Below are 18,701 nucleotides of genomic sequence, written 5' to 3' on the forward strand. Positions count from 1 at the left end.
TATACGAGTACGTATTTTCTATTGTTTCAATGAAAATAAAACGGCAAAGTCTATTTGGCTGTCATCTGTTTTCATATGAGAAACAATTGTGTCAAAGTCATGATTTGGTTTTACGTTCTTAAAATAAGAAATTCTTCCTTTAAAAAGTAGTTTTATACTTGTAAATGTTCATGACACAGCTTTGCAAAAAGTCAGTGTTCAAAAACAAGACAAAAACATACAAAAATGAGGGCTATTTTACTTAAACTAAGCAAAATTTGGCTTGTCAAGACTTTCCAAAACAAGTAAAATTAGCTAACTTCATTGAACCCAAAAATACCTTAAAATAAGTAAATTCTCACTAATAACAAGTGTACTACTACAGTATACGAGTACGTATTTTCTATTGTTTCAATGAAAATAAAACGGCAAAGTCTATTTGGCTGTCATCTGTTTTCATATGAGAAACAATTGTGTCAAAGTCATGATTTGGTTTTACGTTCTTAAAATAAGAAATTCTTCCTTTAAAAAGTAGTTTTATACTTGTAAATGTTCATGACACAGCTTTGCAAAAAGTCAGTGTTCAAAAACAAGACAAAAAAATACAAAAATGAGGGGTATTTTACTTAAATTAAGCAAAATTAGGCTTGTCAAGACTTTTCAAAACAAGTAAAATTAGCTAACTTCATTGAACCCAAAAATACCTCAAAATAAGTAAATTCTCACTAATAACAAGTGTACTACTACAGTATACGAGTACGTATTTTATATTGTTTCAATGAAAATAAAACGGCAATCTATTTGGCTGTCATCTGTTTTAATATGAGAAATAAGTGTGTCAAAGTCATGATTTGGTTTTACATTCTTGAAATAAGAAATTCTTCCTTTAAAAAGTAGTTTTATACTTGTGAGTGTTGATGACACAGCTTTGCAAAAAGTCAGTGTTCAAAAACAAGACAAAAAAATACAAAAATGAGGGCTATTTTACTTAAATTAAGCAAAATTAGGCTTGTCAAGACTTTAAAAAAAAAGTGAAATTAGCTAACTTCAATGAACCCAAAAATACCTTAAAATAAGTAAATTCTCACTAATAAAAAGTGTACTACTACAGTATACGAGTACGTATTTTCTATTGTTTCAATGAAATTAAAACGGCAATCTATTTGGCTGTCATCTGTTTTAATATGAGAAATAAGTGTGTCAAAGTCATGATTTGGTTTTACATTCTTGAAATAAGAAATTCTTCCTTTAAAAAGTAGTTTTATACTTGTAAATGTTCATGACACAGCTTTGCAAAAAGTCAGTGTTCAAAAACAAGACAAAAAAATACAAAAATGAGGGGTATTTTACTTAAACTAAGCAAAATTTGGCTTGTCAAGACTTTCCAAAACAAGTAAAATTAGCTAACTTCAATGAACCCAAAAATACCTTAAAATAAGTATATTCTCACTAATAACAAGTGTACTACTACAGTATACGAGTACGTATTTTCTATTGTTTCAATGAAAATAAAACGGCAATCTATTTGGCTGTCATCTGTTTTAATATGAGAAACAATTGTGTCAAAGTCATGATTTGGTTTTACATTCTTAAAATAAGAAATTCTTCCTTTAAAAAGTAGTTTTATACTTGTGAGTGTTGATGACACAGCTTTGCAAAAAGTCAGTGTTCAAAAACAAGACAAAAAAATACAAAAATGAGGGGTATTTTACTTAAATTAAGCAAAATTAGGCTTGTCAAGACTTTAAAAAAAAAGTGAAATTAGCTAACTTCAATGAACCCAAAAATACCTCAAAATAAGTACATTCTCACTAATAACAAGTGTACTACTACAGTATACGAGTACGTATTTTCTATTGTTTCAATGAAAATAAAACGGCAATCTATTTGGCTGTCATCTGTTTTAATATGTGAAACAATTGTGTCAAAGTCATGATTTGGTTTTACGTTCTTAAAATAAGAAATTCTTACTTTAAAAAGTAGTTTTATACTTGTGAGTGTTGATGACACAGCTTTGCAAAAAGTCAGTGTTCAAAAACAAGACAAAAAAATACAAAAATGAGGGGTATTTTACTTAAATTAAGCAAAATTAGGCTTGTCAAGACTTTAAAAAAAAAGTGAAATTAGCTAACTTCAATGAACCCAAAAATACCTTAAAATAAGTAAATTCTCACTAATAACAAGTGTACTACTACAGTATACGAGTACGTATTTTCTATTGTTTCAATGAAATTAAAACGGCAATCTATTTGGCTGTCATCTGTTTTAATATGAGAAACAAGTGTGTCAAAGTCATGATTTTGTTTTACGTTCTTAAAATAAGAAATTCTTACTTTAAAAAGTAGTTTTATACTTGTGAGTGTTGATGACACAGCTGTGCAACATTTGATATTCTAGTTTCAAGCATGTTTTACTCAATACAGGTCATCAAATCCCAGCTACAAGCTGTAATATCTTACTGAGATCATTTAGGACCTAAACACTTAAAACAAGTATAAAATCTTATGTATGGCCTAAAATGTCCATAACACACCCAGTCGAGTCCCATGGGGAGGGGGCATGAAAGTTGTAAAAGTCAGCAAAAGTCCCAAAAATGTTCAATATACCTACACAGGTTCGAGTCCCACAATTTCCGCCGCCCAAATTGTCCAAAACGCGCCCAGCAAAGTCCCACGGGAAGGTGGGGAGAAAAGTGAGAAAAGTCGGTGAAATGTTCAAAAGTCCCACCCGGGTTCGAGTGTGCACTCAAACTCAAACTCGAACCCGGTTGGGACTCGAACCCGGGTAGGTATTTAGAAAATTTCGGGGGACTTTTGCCGACTTTTTCAAATTTTTCCCCCCTACTTCCCGTGGGACTTTGCTCGGTGCGTTTTGGAAATTTTTTGTATCCCGGGATTTGTGTGTCCGGCGGCGGGACTCGTGGGACTGGAACCCGGGGAGGTATTTTGGACACAATTGGGACTTTTGAACATTTTGGCCGCCTTTTCCCCCTTTTCTTCCTGTGCACCATTGCTGGGTGTGTTTTGGACACTTGGACAAAAACAATTTCAAGCATATTTTACTCAAAATAGGTCATAAAATGTCGGAAACAAGCTGTAGTATCTTACTGAGATCATTTAGGACCTAAACACTTAAAACAAGTAAAACACTCTAACATAAAATCTTTTGTACGGCCGGGCAAGTCCCAGGATGCCCAAAATGTCCATAACACACCCAGCCGAGTCCCATGGGGAGAGGGGATGAAAGTTGGAAAAGTCAGCAAAAGTCCCCAAAATGTTCAAAATACCTACACAGGTTCGAGTCCCACAAGTTCTGCCGCCGGCCGGGATGCCCTGAATGTCCAAAACGTACCAAGCAAAGTCCCACGGGAAGGTGGGGAGAAAAGTGAGAAAAGTCGGTGAAATGTTCAAAAGTCCCACCCGGGTTCGAGTGTGCACTCAAACTCAAACTCGAACCCGGTTGGGACTCGAACCTTGGTAGGTATTTAGAAAATTTCGGGGGACTTTTGCCGACTTTTTCAAATTTTTCCCCCCTACTTTCCGTGGGACTTTGCTGGGTGCGTTTTGGAAATTTTTTGTATCCCGGGATTTGTGTGTCCGGCGGCGGGACTCGTGGGACTGGAACCTGGGGAGGTATTAAGGACACAATTGGGACTTTTGAACTTTTTGGCCGCCTTTTCCCCCTCTTCTTCCTGTGCACCATTGCTGGGTGTGTTTTGGACACTTGGACAAAAACAATTTCAAGCATATTTTACTCAAAATAGGTCATAAAATGTCGTAAACAAGCTGTAGTATCTTACTGAGATCATTTAGGACCTAAACACTTAAAACAAGTAAAACACTCCAACATAAAATCTTGTGTACGGCCGGGCAAGTCCCAGGATGCCCAAAATGTCCATAACACACCCAGCCGAGTCCCATGGGGAGAGGGGATGAAAGTTGGAAAAGTCAGTAAAAGTCCCCAAAATGTTCAAAATACCTACACAGGTTCGAGTCCCACAAGTTCCGCCGCCGGCCGGGATGCCCAAAATGTCCAAAACGTGCCCAGCAAAGTCCCACGGGAAGGTGGGGAGAAAAGTGAGAAAAGTCGGTGAAATGTTCAAAAGTCCCACCCGGGTTCGAGTATGCACTCAAACTCAAACTCGAACCCGGTTGGGACTCGAACCTTGGTAGGTATTTAGAAAATTCCGGGGGACTTTTGCCGACTTTTTCAAATTTTTCCCCCCTACTTTCCGTGGGACTTTGCTGGGTGCGTTTTGGAAATTTTTTGTATCCCGGGATTTGTGTGTCCGGCGGCGGGACTCATGGAACTGGAACCCGGGGAGGTATTTTGGACACAATTGGGACTTTTGAACATTTTGGCCGCCTTTTCCCCCTCTTCTTCCTGTGCACCATTGCTGGGTGTGTTTTGGACACTTGGACAAAAACAATTTCAAGCATATTTTACTCAAAATAGGTCATAAAATGTCGGAAACAAGCTGTAGTATCTTACTGAGATCATTTAGGACCTAAACACTTAAAACAAGTAAAACACTCTAACATAAAATCTTGTGTACGGCCGGGCAAGTCCCAGGATGCCCAAAATGTCCATAACACACCCAGCCGAGTCCCATGGGGAGGGGGCATGAAAGTTGGAAAAGTCAGCAAAAGTCCCAAAAATTTTCAAAATACCTACACAGGTTCGAGTCCCACAAGTTCCGCCGCCGGCCGGGATGCCCAAAATGTCCAAAACGCGCCCAGCAAAGTCCCACGGAGACGTGGGGAGAAAAGTGAGAAAAGTCGGTGAAATGTTCAAAAGTCCCACCCGGGTTCGAGTGTGCACTCAAACTCAAACTCGAACCCGGTTGGGACTCGAACCTTGGTAGGTATTTAGAAAATTTCGGGGGACTTTTGCCGACTTTTTCAAATTTTTCCCCCCTACCTCCCGTGGGACTTTGCTTGGTGCGTTTTGGAAATTTTTTGTATCCCGGGATTTGTGTGTCCGGCGGCGGGACTCGTGGGACTGGAACCCGGGGAGGTATTTTGGACACAATTGGGACTTTTGAACATTTTGGCCACCTTTTCCCCCTCTTCTTCCTGTGCACCATTGCTGGGTGTGTTTTGGACACTTGGACAAAAACAATTTCAAGCATATTTTACTCAAAATAGGTCATAAAATGTCGTAAACAAGCTGTAGTATCTTACTGAGATCATTTAGGACCTAAACACTTAAAACAAGTAAAACACTCTAACATAAAATCTTGTGTACGGCCGGGCAAGTCCCAGGATGCCCAAAATGTCCATAACACACCCAGCCGAGTCCCATGGGGAGGGGGCATGAAAGTTGTAAAAGTCAGCAAAAGTCCCAAAAATTTTCAAAATACCTACACAGGTTCGAGTCCCACAAGTTCTGCCGCCGGCCGGGATGCCCAGATTGTCCAAAACGTGCCCAGCAAAGTCCCACGGGAAGGTGGGGAGAAAAGTGAGAAAAGTCGGTGAAATGTTCAAAAGTCCCATCCGGGTTCGAGTGTGCACTCAAACTCAAACTCGAACCCGGTTGGGACTCGAACCCGGGTAGGTATTTAGAAAATTTCGGGGGACTTTTGCCGACTTTTTCAAATTTTTCCCCCCTACTTCCCGTGGGACTTTGCTGGGTGCGTTTTGGACATTTTTTGTATCCCAGGATTTGTGTGTCCGGCGGCGGGACTCGTGGGACTGGAACCCCAAGGGAGGTATTTTGGACACAATTGGGACTTTTGAACATTTTGGCCGCCTTTTCCCCCTCTTCTTCCTGTGCACAATTGCTGGGTGTGTTTTGGACACTTGGACAAAAACAGCTTCGAGCATATTTTACTCAAAATACGTCATAAAATGCCGGAAACAAGCTGTAGTATCTCACTGAGATCATTTAGGAGCAAAACCCTTAAAACAAGTAAAAGACTGTTACGTCTCGCCTCGACTACTGTAACGTATTATTTTCGGGTCCCCCCATGTCTAGCATTAAAAGATTACAGTTGGTACAAAATGCAGCTGCTAGACTTTTGACAAGAACAAGAAAGTTTGATCACATTACACCTGTACTGGCTCACCAGCACTGGCTTCCTGTGCACTTAAGATGTGACTTTAAGGTTTTACTACTTACGTATAAAATACTACACGGTCTAGCTCCATCCTATCTTGCCGATTGTATTGTACCATATGTCCCGGCAAGAAATCTGCGTTCAAAGGACTCCGGCTTATTAGTGATTCCCAAAGCCCAAAAAAAGTCTGCGGGCTATAGAGCGTTTTCCGTTCGGGTTCCAGTACCCTGGAATGCCCTCCCGGTAACAGTTCGGGATGCCACCTCAGTAGAAGCATTTAAGTCTCACCTTAAAACTAATTTGTATACTCTAGCCTTTAAATAGACTCCCTTTTTAGACCAGTTGATCTGCCGTTTCTTTTCTTTTTCTTCTATGTCCCACTTTCCCTTGTGGAGGGGGTCCGGTCCGATCCGGTGGCCATGTACTGCTCGCCTGTGTATCGGCCGGGGACATCTCTGCACTGCTGATCCGCCTCCGCTTGGGATGGTTTCCCGCTGGCTCCGCTATGAACGGGACTCTCGCTGCTGTGTTGGATCCGCTTTGGACTGGACTCTCGCGACTGTGTCGGATCCAATATGGATTGAATTTTCACAGTATCATGTTAGACCCGCTCGACATCCATTGCTTTAGTCCTCTCCAAGGTTTTTAATCATCATTGTCACAGACGTCCCACTGGGTGTGAGTTTTCCTTACCCTTATGTGGGCCTACAGAGGATGTCGTAGTGGTTTGTGCAGCCCTTTGAGACACTAGTGATTTAGGGCTATATAAGTAAACATTGATTGATTGATTGATAAAATCTGCTTAGTGAGAAGAATTATCTTATCAGACAGAAAATAAGCAAATATCCCCCTTATTTGAGATATTTCATCTTACTTCGATTTCAGTTTTTGCAGTGTATTCTACGGCGTATGCAAAGTCTGCCGCACCTCGGCAGCAAGTAATGAAGTACATACCAGACCAGGAAGGAGGATGCAATAACCAAGAGTATTAAGATGAATCCCACGGCGGTGACGGCATAAACCCACAGCTTTACTCTTCCATCTGCGCAATGAGAAGTAATGCAAAGTTTTAGACACGTATTTTGTCTTTCAGGAGGAAAGATCATCACTTTTCCCCAGACCCTGCAGAAAAGAAGGGAAAATGCACTTTTTTTTAATCATTCAAAATCCTTACGTGTGAATTGTGAATTATATTTATATAGCGCTTTTCTCAAGTGACTCAAAGCGCTTTACATAGTGACACCCAATATCTAAGTTACATTTAAACCAGTGTGGGTGGCACTGGGAGCAGGTGGGTAAAGTGTCTTGCCCAAGGACACAACAGCAGTAACTAGGATGGCACAAGCGGGAATCGAACCTGCAACTCTCAAGTTGCTGGCACGGCCACTCTACCAACCGAGCTATTCCGCCCCTACGTAAGAAAAGAACACGTGTTTTTTTTGTTGTTGTATGCATTCTAACTCGTAAAACATGGGTGTCAAACTCTGGCCCACGGCCCAAATCTGGCCCGCCGTGTAATTTAATTTGGCCCTTGAGGCAATATCAATTTAGCATTAGAGCTGGCCCGCTGGTGTTATAAAGCGTCGGTGCCGCTGTAACACCGCATTCACCGCTAATACTCATACTTGCCAACCCTCCTAATTTTCCCGGTAGACTCCCGAAGTTCAGTGCCCCTCCCGAAAATCTCCCGGGGCAACCATTCTCCTGAATTTCTACCCATTTCCACCTGGACAACTATATTGGGGGCGTGCATTTAAGGCACTGCCTTAAGCGTTCTCTACAACCTGTCGTCACGTCCGCTTTTCCTCCGTACTAACAGCGTGTCACATAAGATTTGTGGCTTTTACACACACACGCACGCACAAGTGAATGCAATGCATACTTGGTCAACAGCTATACAGGTCACACTGAGGGTGGCCGTATAAAGAACTTTAGCACTGTTACAAATATGCGCCACACTGTGAACCCACACCAAACAAGAACAACAAACACATTTCGGGTGAACATCCGCACCAGAACAAATACCCAGAACCCCTTGCAGCACTAACTCTTCCGGGAAACTTCCAGCAAACTGACCAATAATTAACATTTTATTCATGCATTTTCTCTTGCTACTTTAAAGATCCACTATGGACTGGACTCTCACACTATTATGATAGATCCACTATGGACTGGACTCTCACACTATTATGTTAGATCCACTACGGACTGGACTCTCACACTATTATGTTAGATCCACTATGGACTGGAGGACTCTCACACTATTATGATAGATCCACTATGGACTGGACTCTCATACTATTATGTTAGATCCACTATGGACTGGACTCTCACACTATTATGTTAGATCCATTATGGACTGGACTCTCACTATTATGTTAGATCCACTATGGACTGGACTCTCACACTATTATGTTAGATCCACTATGGACTGGACTCTCACACTATTATGTTAGATCCACTATGGACTGGACTCTCACACTATTATGTTAGATCCACTATGGACTGGACTCTCACTATTATGTTAGATCCACTATGGACTGGACTCACACTATTATGTTAGATCCACTATGGACTGGAGGACTCTCACACTATTATGTTAGATCCACTACGGACTGGACTCTCACACTATTATGTTAGATCCACTATGGACTGGACTCTCACACTATTATGTTAGATCCACTATGGACTGGAATCTCACTATTACGTTAGATCCACTATGGCCTGGAGGACTCTCACTATTATGTTAGATCCACTATGGACTGGACTCTCACACTATTATGTTAGATCCACTTTGGACTGGAATCTCACTATTATGTTAGATCTACTATGGACTGGACTCTCACACTATTATGTTAGATCCACTATGGACTGGAATCTCACTATTATGTTAGATCCACTATGGACTGGACTCTCACACTATTATGTTAGATCCACTATGGACTGGACTCTCACACTATTATGTTAGATCCACTATGGACTGTACTCTCACTATTATGTTAGATCCACTATGGACTGGACTCTCGCACTATTATGATAGATCCACTATGGACTGGACTCTCACTATTATGTTAGATCCACTATGGACTGGACTCTCATACTATTATGTTAGATCCACTATGGACTGGACTCTCACACTATTATGTTAGATCCATTATGGACTGGACTCTCACTATTATGTTAGATCCACTATGGACTGGACTCTCACACTATTATGTTAGATCCACTATGGACTGGACTCTCACACTATTATGTTAGATCCACTATGGACTGGACTCTCACTATTATGTTAGATCCACTATGGACTGGACTCACACTATTATGTTAGATCCACTATGGACTGGAGGACTCTCACATTATTATGTTAGATCCACTATGGACTGGACTCTCACAGTATTATGATAGATCCACTATGGACTGGACTCTCACACTATTATGTTAGATCCACTATGGACTGGAATCTCACTATTACGTTAGATCCACTATGGCCTGGAGGACTCTCACACTATTATGATAGATCCACTATGGCCTGGACTCTCACACTATTATGTTAGATCCACTATGGACTGGACTCTCACACTATTATGTTAGATCCACTATGGACTGGAATCTCACTATTATGTTAGATCTACTATGGACTGGACTCTCACTATTATGTTAGATCCACTATGGACTGGAATCTCACTATTATGTTAGATCTACTATGGACTGGACTCACACTATTATGTTAGATCCACTATGGACTGGAGGACTCTCACATTATTATGTTAGATCCACTATGGACTGGACTCTCACACTATTATGTTAGATCCACTATGGACTGGACTCTCACTATTATGTTAGATCCACTATGGACTGAACTCTCACACTATTATGTTAGATCCACTACGGACTGGACTCTCACACTATTATGTTAGATCCACTATGGACTGGACTCTCACACTATTATGTTAGATCCACTATGGACTGGAATCTCACTATTACGTTAGATCCACTATGGCCTGGAGGACTCTCACACTATTATGTTAGATCCACTACGGACTGGACTCTCACACTATTATGTTAGATCCACTATGGACTGGACTCTCACACTATTATGTTAGATCCACTATGGACTGGAATCTCACTATTACGTTAGATCCACTATGGCCTGGACTCTCACACTATTATGTTAGATCCACTATGGACTGGACTCTCACACTATTATGTTAGATCCACTATGGACTGGACTCTCACTATTATGTTAGATCCACTATGGACTGGACTCCCACACTATTATGTTAGATCCACTATGGACTGGACTCTCACACTATTATGTTAGATCCACTATGGACTGGACTCTCACACTATTATGTTAGATCCACTATGGACTGGAATCTCACTATACTGTATTACTTTGTGGCTTGTGCAGCCCTTTGAGACACTCGTGGTTTAGGGCTTTATGAGTAAACATTGATTGATTGATTTATTCCCTCACGGTTAAAGTGAGGAACGAGGCAAAAACTAACCCAGACCCGCTGTGTGATCCGTTATCGGCACAGGACTGGAGACGGGATCAGGATCGTGGACCAGAAATGTTGATCGGGACATTTCTAACGAAGACTTTAGTCCAGAGTTGTGATCTCAGTGAAAACTCAACAAATGGAGTCAAACGGTACACATCATTTCCAGATTAGTACCTGGGCCAACAGGTCTTAGGGTCCACTCTGTGTGCCGGTCTCGGGCCTGGGATGGTTTTGATCTTCCAGAGTTGGTTTTCACGTCAGCTTTCTTGCTGGTGTCCACGCCCGGTGTTCTGGTGCAGTAGTCCAAGAAGCCGTGTGTGGTCATCACCTCGGTGTAACCTTTCTCACAGCCACACACTCCACTCTGCATGGGGGTGTACAGTATGATGTACAGTATTCACTCTATTCCTCACAGCAGGGGTCCCTTGGTGAAACACTAAGCATCATGTAGCAGAATTGCTAAGTGCTAAACAAGATTTACAAAGTAGGAGCATAATAAAACAATCACTTACGCTACAATTTCTGCTCTTACTGGAATGCCGACTGATGTGATGTTTATATCCCCCCGTTTAGATGAAGAATTAGTCATTTTTCCCGCCATCTCCGGTTAGAAATTGGATGTCAAAGTTGACATACTTCTCGGTTTATGTCCAAAACCTTCTACTATTTAGGTGAGAGGCATAATTAATGATCTAGAGCTGGGGTAGGGAACCTATGGCTCGGGAGCCAGATGTGGTTCTTTTGATGACTGCATCTGGCTCTCGGATAAATCTTAGCTGACATTGCTTAACACGATAATTATGAATAATTCCGCTGGAATTCACAGTACTAAAAATAAAGTTCAAAATATAAAACATTCTCATGCATTTAAATCCATCCATCCGTTTTCTACCGCACCTGTTCAAGAAGTCGCATTAATGGTAAGAAGTTATTTATGTCACGATGGGGGTGGGGTGTCGTTCCCCCAGGAAGGCAGACAGACTACTCGGGACATGGCATTTAGGTAAAAACCTGACTTAATTTAAACTAAAAAAAAGATAAAAACAAAAATTGCTCACAGCAGAGGCACAACTTGGGCTAAGAAGAAAGCTAACGCATAAACAAACTGAACATAAATCAAACAAAACTTACATGGCATGGCATGAAGCACGAAACTATGGCAAGGCATGAAACAAATCAGCACAGAGCAAGAAAAGATCACATTGACGCCAGGGCGACTGACTGGCAAAGACAAGCTTAAATACTGCCTCGGATTAGTGCTCGGGAAGCAGGTGAGCGGGCATTTTGTCCACCAGAGACAGGTGCACAAAATGAGTAACCGAGGAAACCAGACAAGGGAGTGGAAAAAAAACAGGAACTTAAAGAGTCCAAAAGACAAACAGCACATGGTCAAACAAAAACATGATCAACAGACATGACATTTTTTTTTATTATTGGTTAGGTTCAGAATAACAATGTTATGAAAAAGAAGAAGAGACTTATTATACTCTAAAAAATGTTGGTCTTACTTAAAAATGCACGCATTTAAGTGTATTCAGTGTTAAAAAAAATATGATATGGCTCTCACGGAAATACATTTTGAAATATTTGGCTTTCATGGCTCTCTCAGCCAAAAAGGTTCCCGACCCCTGATCTAGAGTTAACTTTCACCAGCTCAGGGGTGATGCAGTAGCTCAGTATGTCAATATAGCAGCATAAGCGAGTTGGCCCTCCGTCTGCGTTAGCGCTTATAATAACAAAATCGCTAATACTTACTGTATATTCAGGTCGAGACATGTAAATGAGGTATTGTTAGCGGTATTTGGAGGGATTTGTGGGCGGAATGAAGGATGTAAGCTGACTTTCGCTAATGTTGATTTACAATTTAAATAAATAAATGGGTTGTACTTGTATAGCGCTTTTCTACCTTCAAGGTACTCAAAGCGCTTTGACACTACTTCCACATTTACACATTCACACACACACTGATGGAGGGAGCTGCCATGCAAGGCGCCAACCAGCACCCATCAGGAGCAGGGGTGAAGTGTCTTGCTCAGGACACAACGGACGTGGCGAAGTTGGTACTAGGTGGGATTTGAACCAGGGACCCTCGGGTTGCACACGGCCACTCTCCCACTGTGCCACGCCGTCCCTCAATTTAGATGAAGAATTAGTTTAGATGAAGAATCAGGCATAAAAAAATGCTCAAATTGAGCGTCTTTTCGTGTTTTCCCCTTGGCCTCAGCCATCCGTCAGCGATCCTGTTCTGTCCCTCTGTAATGTTTGATCCTGTTCTGTCTCCCTGTAATGTTTGATCCTGTTCTGTCTCCCTGCGATGTTTGTCTGATGTGCTGAAAAATGCTAATTTCCCCTCGGGGATTAATAAAGTATTCCTGATTCCGATTCTTCCCTGCTTAGGCTGCCGCCCCCGCGACCTGACCTCGGATAAGCGGAAGAAGACGGATGGATGGATGCACAAAACAAAGAAAAATATGTGTTTTTGTTTCACATAGGGATTGTGAATACTTCTCCTGTACTATTCCTTGGTGAAAGTGTTGGCGTGGTAGTTGCAGCGAGGGGGCAGCAAAACGTCGGCCTCGTGACCCAGGTCGCTCCGAGATTTGTATGCAGTCCCCGCAACCTTCGCCGGCCTTTATTGGCGCTAACACGATTACACTTTATGACCCGTTCTCGCAAATTCAACATGTCATCGCTCAGAGTCCATTTGATCCGGCGGGGGTCTCACCGAGGCGCAGCGAGAGAAGGGCTTGGTGCACGGCGGATGGCAGTGCTGGATCACGCTCGGCCTCTTCTGCGGGAAACACCCCCCTGGATGGGAAAAAAAAAAGAAAAAAAGAAGGGGTTTTCACTTCAGAGCCTGGACTCATCGATCACTAAATTAATGTGGTGCCACCGCTGATTAATGGGCTTAGTCGCCTATCAAGGTGCATGATCAATCTGTGAACATTTTAATTCCCAAGCAGGAAAATTGCATGTCAAAATATCAAAGCAATGTTGGGCTTCCTGCGGAGGGGGAGGAGGTTATTCCTGGTGGCCAGAAACACTTTCTTTAAAGCGATAAGATCCCATCCTGCTTCTATTTACAGCACGCTGAGCTCACCCTAAGCCCTCGTTCCCACAGCGCCGCTACCTTTGTTCCGTTTCTTCCACGCCCGCCTTCTCTTCCCACACATACGAATGCATGATTATATTTCTATGGATTGAAAGTCTCCCAGCTCAGCCTCTGGCTTATTGATTACTTATGCTAAGAGGAAAAGGGGAGAAATCGATGGAGGCCGGCAGCTGAGAACAGGCACATCGGATAAGGTGGTAAAATTCGAAAATTCGCCTTCACGTGCGAGCGCCGCGGAGGACGTTCTGGAATGGATGTATCGGATTTTGCTGGAGAAGATGAAATAACGCGGGTTTGGAGCGGGAAGCCCGGATACTTTGTAATTCAATTTGGCCCACGAAACGCAATAATGAATGATTGCATTCATTTTAAAAAGGCTGCCTTCAATGCGGCCGTTTTGTCGCCATCAAGTGGACAAGGCAAGTAATTCACCTTTTATTATTCTCCGAATGGAATTGTAAGGGTTTTACATTTTTTATGGTGAACTGACATTTTTTTTTATCATATCTACAAAGTACAGTAAACAGGTTGTGTAATAGTGTGCGGTGGCAGAGGGGTTAGTGCGTCTGCCTCACAATACGAAGTTCCTGCAGTCCTGGGTTCAAATCCAGGCTCGGGATCTTTCTGTGTGGAGTTTGCATGTTCTCCCCGTGAATGCGTGGGTTCCCTCCGGGTACTCCGGCTTCCTCCCACTTCCAAAGACATGCACCTGGGGATAGGCCCCTCCCACCTCCAAAGACATGCACCTGGGGATAGGCCCCTCCCACCTCCAAAGACATGCACCTGGGGATAGGTTGATTGGCAACACTAAATGGGCCCTAGTGTGTGAATGTGAGTGTGAATGTTGTCTGTCTATCTGTGTTGGCCCTGCGATGAGGTGGCGACTTGTCCAGGGTGTACCCCGCCTTCCGCCCGATTGTAGCTGAGATAGGCGCCAGCGCCCCCCGTGACCCCAAAAGGGAATAAGCTTTAGAAAATGGATGGATGTAATAGTGTGTTGACATTTTGTGTTGGTTAGATTTTTTTTTTTGCACTATGACTAGGGAAGGTTGTTTGCATCAGGTCATATACAGTGGGGCAAAAAATGTATTTAGTCATCCACCGATTGTGCAAGTTCTCCCACTTAAAATGATGACAGATGTCTGTAACTTTCATCATAGGTAAATAATTTATTTGTAAATTATGGTGGAAAAATAAGTATTTGGTCAACCATTCAAAGCTCTCACTGATGGAAGGAGGTTTTGGCTCAAAATCTCACGATACATGGCCCCATTCATTCTTTCCTTAACACGGATCAATCGTCCTGTCCCCTTGGCAGAAAAACAGCCCCAAAGCATGATGTTTCCACCCACACTGGTTTAAATGTAACTTAGATATTGGGTTTCACTACGTAAAGCGCTTTGAGTCACTGGAGAAAAGCGCTATATGAATATAATGAGGTGAGGAGGAGGTACAGTAAGCAGGTAGTGTAATAGTGTGTTGACATTCTGTGTTGGTTGGAGTTTTTTTTTTTTGCACTATGACTAGGGAAGGTTGTTTGCATCAGGTCATATACAGTGGGGCAAAAATGTATTTAGTCAGCCAGCGATTGTGCAAGTTCTCCCACTTAAAATGATGACAGAGGTCTGTAATTTTCATCATAGGTACACTTCAACTGTGAGAGACAGAATGTGAAGCAAAAATCCAGGAATTCACATTGTGGGAATTTTAAAGAATTTATTTGTAAATTATGGTGGAAAATAAGTATTTGGTCAACCATTCAAAGCTCTCACTGATGGAAGGAGGTTTTGGCTGAAAATCTCACGATACATGTCCCCATTCATTCTTTCCTTAACACGGATCCATCGTCCTGTCCCCTTAGCAGAAAAACAGCCCCAAAGCATGATGTTTCCACCCCCATGCTTCACAGTAGGTATGGTGTTCTTGGGATGCAACTCAGTATTCTTCTTCCTCCAAACACAACGAGTTGAGGTTATACCAAAAAGTTCTATTTTGGTTTCATCCGACCACATGACATTCTCCCAATCCTCTGCTGTATCATCCATGTATCCATTTTGGTATAAACTCAACTCACCGTGTTTGGAGGAAGAAGAATACTGAGTTGCATCCCAAGAACACCACACCTACTGTGAAGCATGGGGGTGAAAACATCATGCGTTGAGGCTGTGTTTTGTTATGTGTGACAATGTGTGTGTTGACATTTTGTGTTGGTAGGATTCGTCTTTTTGCACTATGACTAGGGAAGGTTGTTTACATTGTGTCATATACAACATAACAACGTGGAACTATTTCTACTGGATGATGCATCAAATTGGTGACATTGAATGCTGCATGAAATTATTTCAACAAAGTAAAGTGTCTAACACACAATAACTAAATTAAAACATGTTTCCCATCATGCACTGCCTTGTCCATCAAGTGGACAAGGCAAGTAATTCAGGTCCATGACTATTTATTATTCCCCGAATGGAATTGTAAGAGTTTTATATGTTTTACTTTGTTGGAACCATTGTACTTAGTATTCAATACCACCAATTTACTTTTACGGACCTTCGATCCCTCAGGCGGTACTGCAGAAAAAAGCGACATCAGTGTTTAAAGGATATCACCACGTGGGCTTAGGAACACCTTTGTTGAAATAATTGTACGTATCATTCAATTCCACCAATTTAAGACATCATCCAGTAAAAACAGTTCCACGTGTATGACCCGATGCAAACAACCTTCCCTAGTCATAGTGCAAAAAATAAAAAAAATCCAAACAACACACATGGTGATGCATAACACAACCTGCTCATTGAACTTTGTGGATATTATAAAAAATGTCAATTCACCATAAAGAATAGAACACAATTACAATGCATGATGGGAAACACTCTCCACACTTATCCATGTTTGGTGCATTTTAGCTGCACGATATGATCCAGGGTCTAGCACTCAATTAGTAAATACAAAAATGTTCCCATCAGGCATTGTATCAGTTGAACATTTTTTTATGGTGAATTGATTTTTTTTGTGTTCCATGCGGCTGTTTTGTCGCCATCAAGTGGACAACACAAGTAATTCATGTCCGTGACTTTTAATTATTTCCCGAATTGAATTACAAGGGTTTTACATTTTTTATGGTGAATTTCATTTTTTATATTTTTTTATAATATCCACAAAGTTCAGTGAGCAGCTTGTGTTATGTGTGACAATACGTGTGTCGACATTGTGTTGTGCTTGGATTTGTTTTTTTGTACTATGACTAGGGAAGTTTGTTTGCATTGGGTCATACAAGTAGATGCCAACAGGGTGGAACTATTTATACTGGATGATGGATTGCATCGTCGCCATCAAGTGGACAAGGCAAGTAATTCAGGTCCATGACTATTTATTATTCCCTGAATGGAATTATAAGAGTTTTATAAGTTTTACTTTGTTGAAACAATTGTAGGTGGCATTCAAAACCACCAATTTACTTTTACGGACCTTCGATCCCTCAGGCGGTACTGCAGAAAAAAAGCGACATCGGCGTGTAAAGGATATCACCACATGGGCTTAGGAACACCTTTGTTGAAATAATTGTACGTAGTATTCAATTCCGCCAATTTAATACATCATCCTCGTTGTTGACTTTTACTTATATGACCCGATACAAACAACCTTCCCTAGTCATAGTGCAAACAAAAAAATAATAAAATAAAATCTAAATGACACAAAATGTCAACACACACATGGTCACACATAACACAACCTGCTGACTAAACTTTGTGGATATTATAAAAAAGTTCAATTCACCACAAAGAATGTAAAACCATTACAATGCATGATGGGAAACACTCTCCACATTTATCCATGTTTGGAGCATTTTAGCTGCTTGATATATATATTGATGATGCATATTGATGCACTTGCACACCACAATTTGGTAGTGTTTGGCACACATTGATGCTCGCATGCACATTTTGGAGGACGGCATGTTCACCTGTGACAACGAGTCCGTCTGAGCGCTGACACCACACCGCTCTCTCATTATTGCTCCATCCTCCCGTCCTCCACTGGTAACTGTGGCATTGGCCTCCTGTGGCACAAGCAGACCTTGCTCATTAGCGGCTGCTATCCACCCTTGTCAGGCTCCCAAGGCGATTCAGCAGCCCTGTGCTGCCGACACATCATTGTTCAGGACACAGGTGTAAACAAAGTCTCGTTTTATCCGGGTATGCCGCATCATTTTTTGTCATATGCCAATTAATTTACGTGGCCCCTGACGTCATTTTATGTCATTATGTTGTTTTGATTCATATTGCGCTCTACGTCATTTTATGTCATATGCCGAATTAATTGATTTAATTTTATGTCACATGCTGCAACATTTAAAGTGGCCCACTGCTTCAATTTGTCATATGATGATTCATTTAAATCACTTTATGTCATATGCCGATTAATTGAGGTGGCCCGCCAGATTATTTTATGTCACATGCTGCAACATTTAAACTGGCCCACCGCTTCAATTTGTCATATGACGATTCATTTAAATCACTTTATGTCATATGCCGATTAATTGAGGTGGCCCGCCAAATTATTTTATGTCACATGCTGCAACGTTCAAAGTGGCCCACCGCTTCAATTTGTCATATGACGATTCATTTACATCACTTTATGTCATATGCCGATTAATTGAGGTGGCCCGCCAAATTATTTTATATCACATGCTGCAATATTTTACGTGGCCCCCCACTTCATTTTGTCATAAGACGATTCACTTATGTCATTTTATGTCATATGCCGAATTAATTGATTTAATTTTATGTCACATGCTGCAACATTCAAAGTGGCCCACCGCGTCAATTTGTCGTATGACAATTCATTTAAATCACTTTATGTCATACACCGATTAATTGAAGTGGCCCGCCAAATTATTTTATGTCACATGCTGCAACATTCAAAGTGGCCCACCGCTTCAATTTGTCATATGACGATTCATTTAAATCACTTTATGTCATATGCCGAGTAATTGAAGTGGCCCGCCAAATTATTTTTTGTCACATGCTGTAACATTCAAAGT

The 18,701-nt window shown here is 41.4% G+C and overlaps 1 protein-coding gene across 1 annotated transcript in view; it reads right to left on the reverse strand.

Annotated features, from left to right (window-relative positions):
• Window positions 1-18,701, reverse strand: part of thsd7ba (thrombospondin, type I, domain containing 7Ba) — a 531,947-nt gene that overhangs the window by 1,626 nt on the left and 511,620 nt on the right. The window contains 4 exon segments of the mRNA XM_061918320.1: window positions 6,992-7,079; window positions 10,717-10,906; window positions 13,268-13,350; window positions 17,622-17,717. Coding sequence (XP_061774304.1) covers window positions 6,992-7,079; window positions 10,717-10,906; window positions 13,268-13,350; window positions 17,622-17,717 — 457 coding nt within the window.

Source organism: Nerophis ophidion, linkage group LG13 (genome assembly GCF_033978795.1).
Source record: "Nerophis ophidion isolate RoL-2023_Sa linkage group LG13, RoL_Noph_v1.0, whole genome shotgun sequence".
Lineage (NCBI taxonomy): Eukaryota > Metazoa > Chordata > Actinopteri > Syngnathiformes > Syngnathidae > Nerophis > Nerophis ophidion.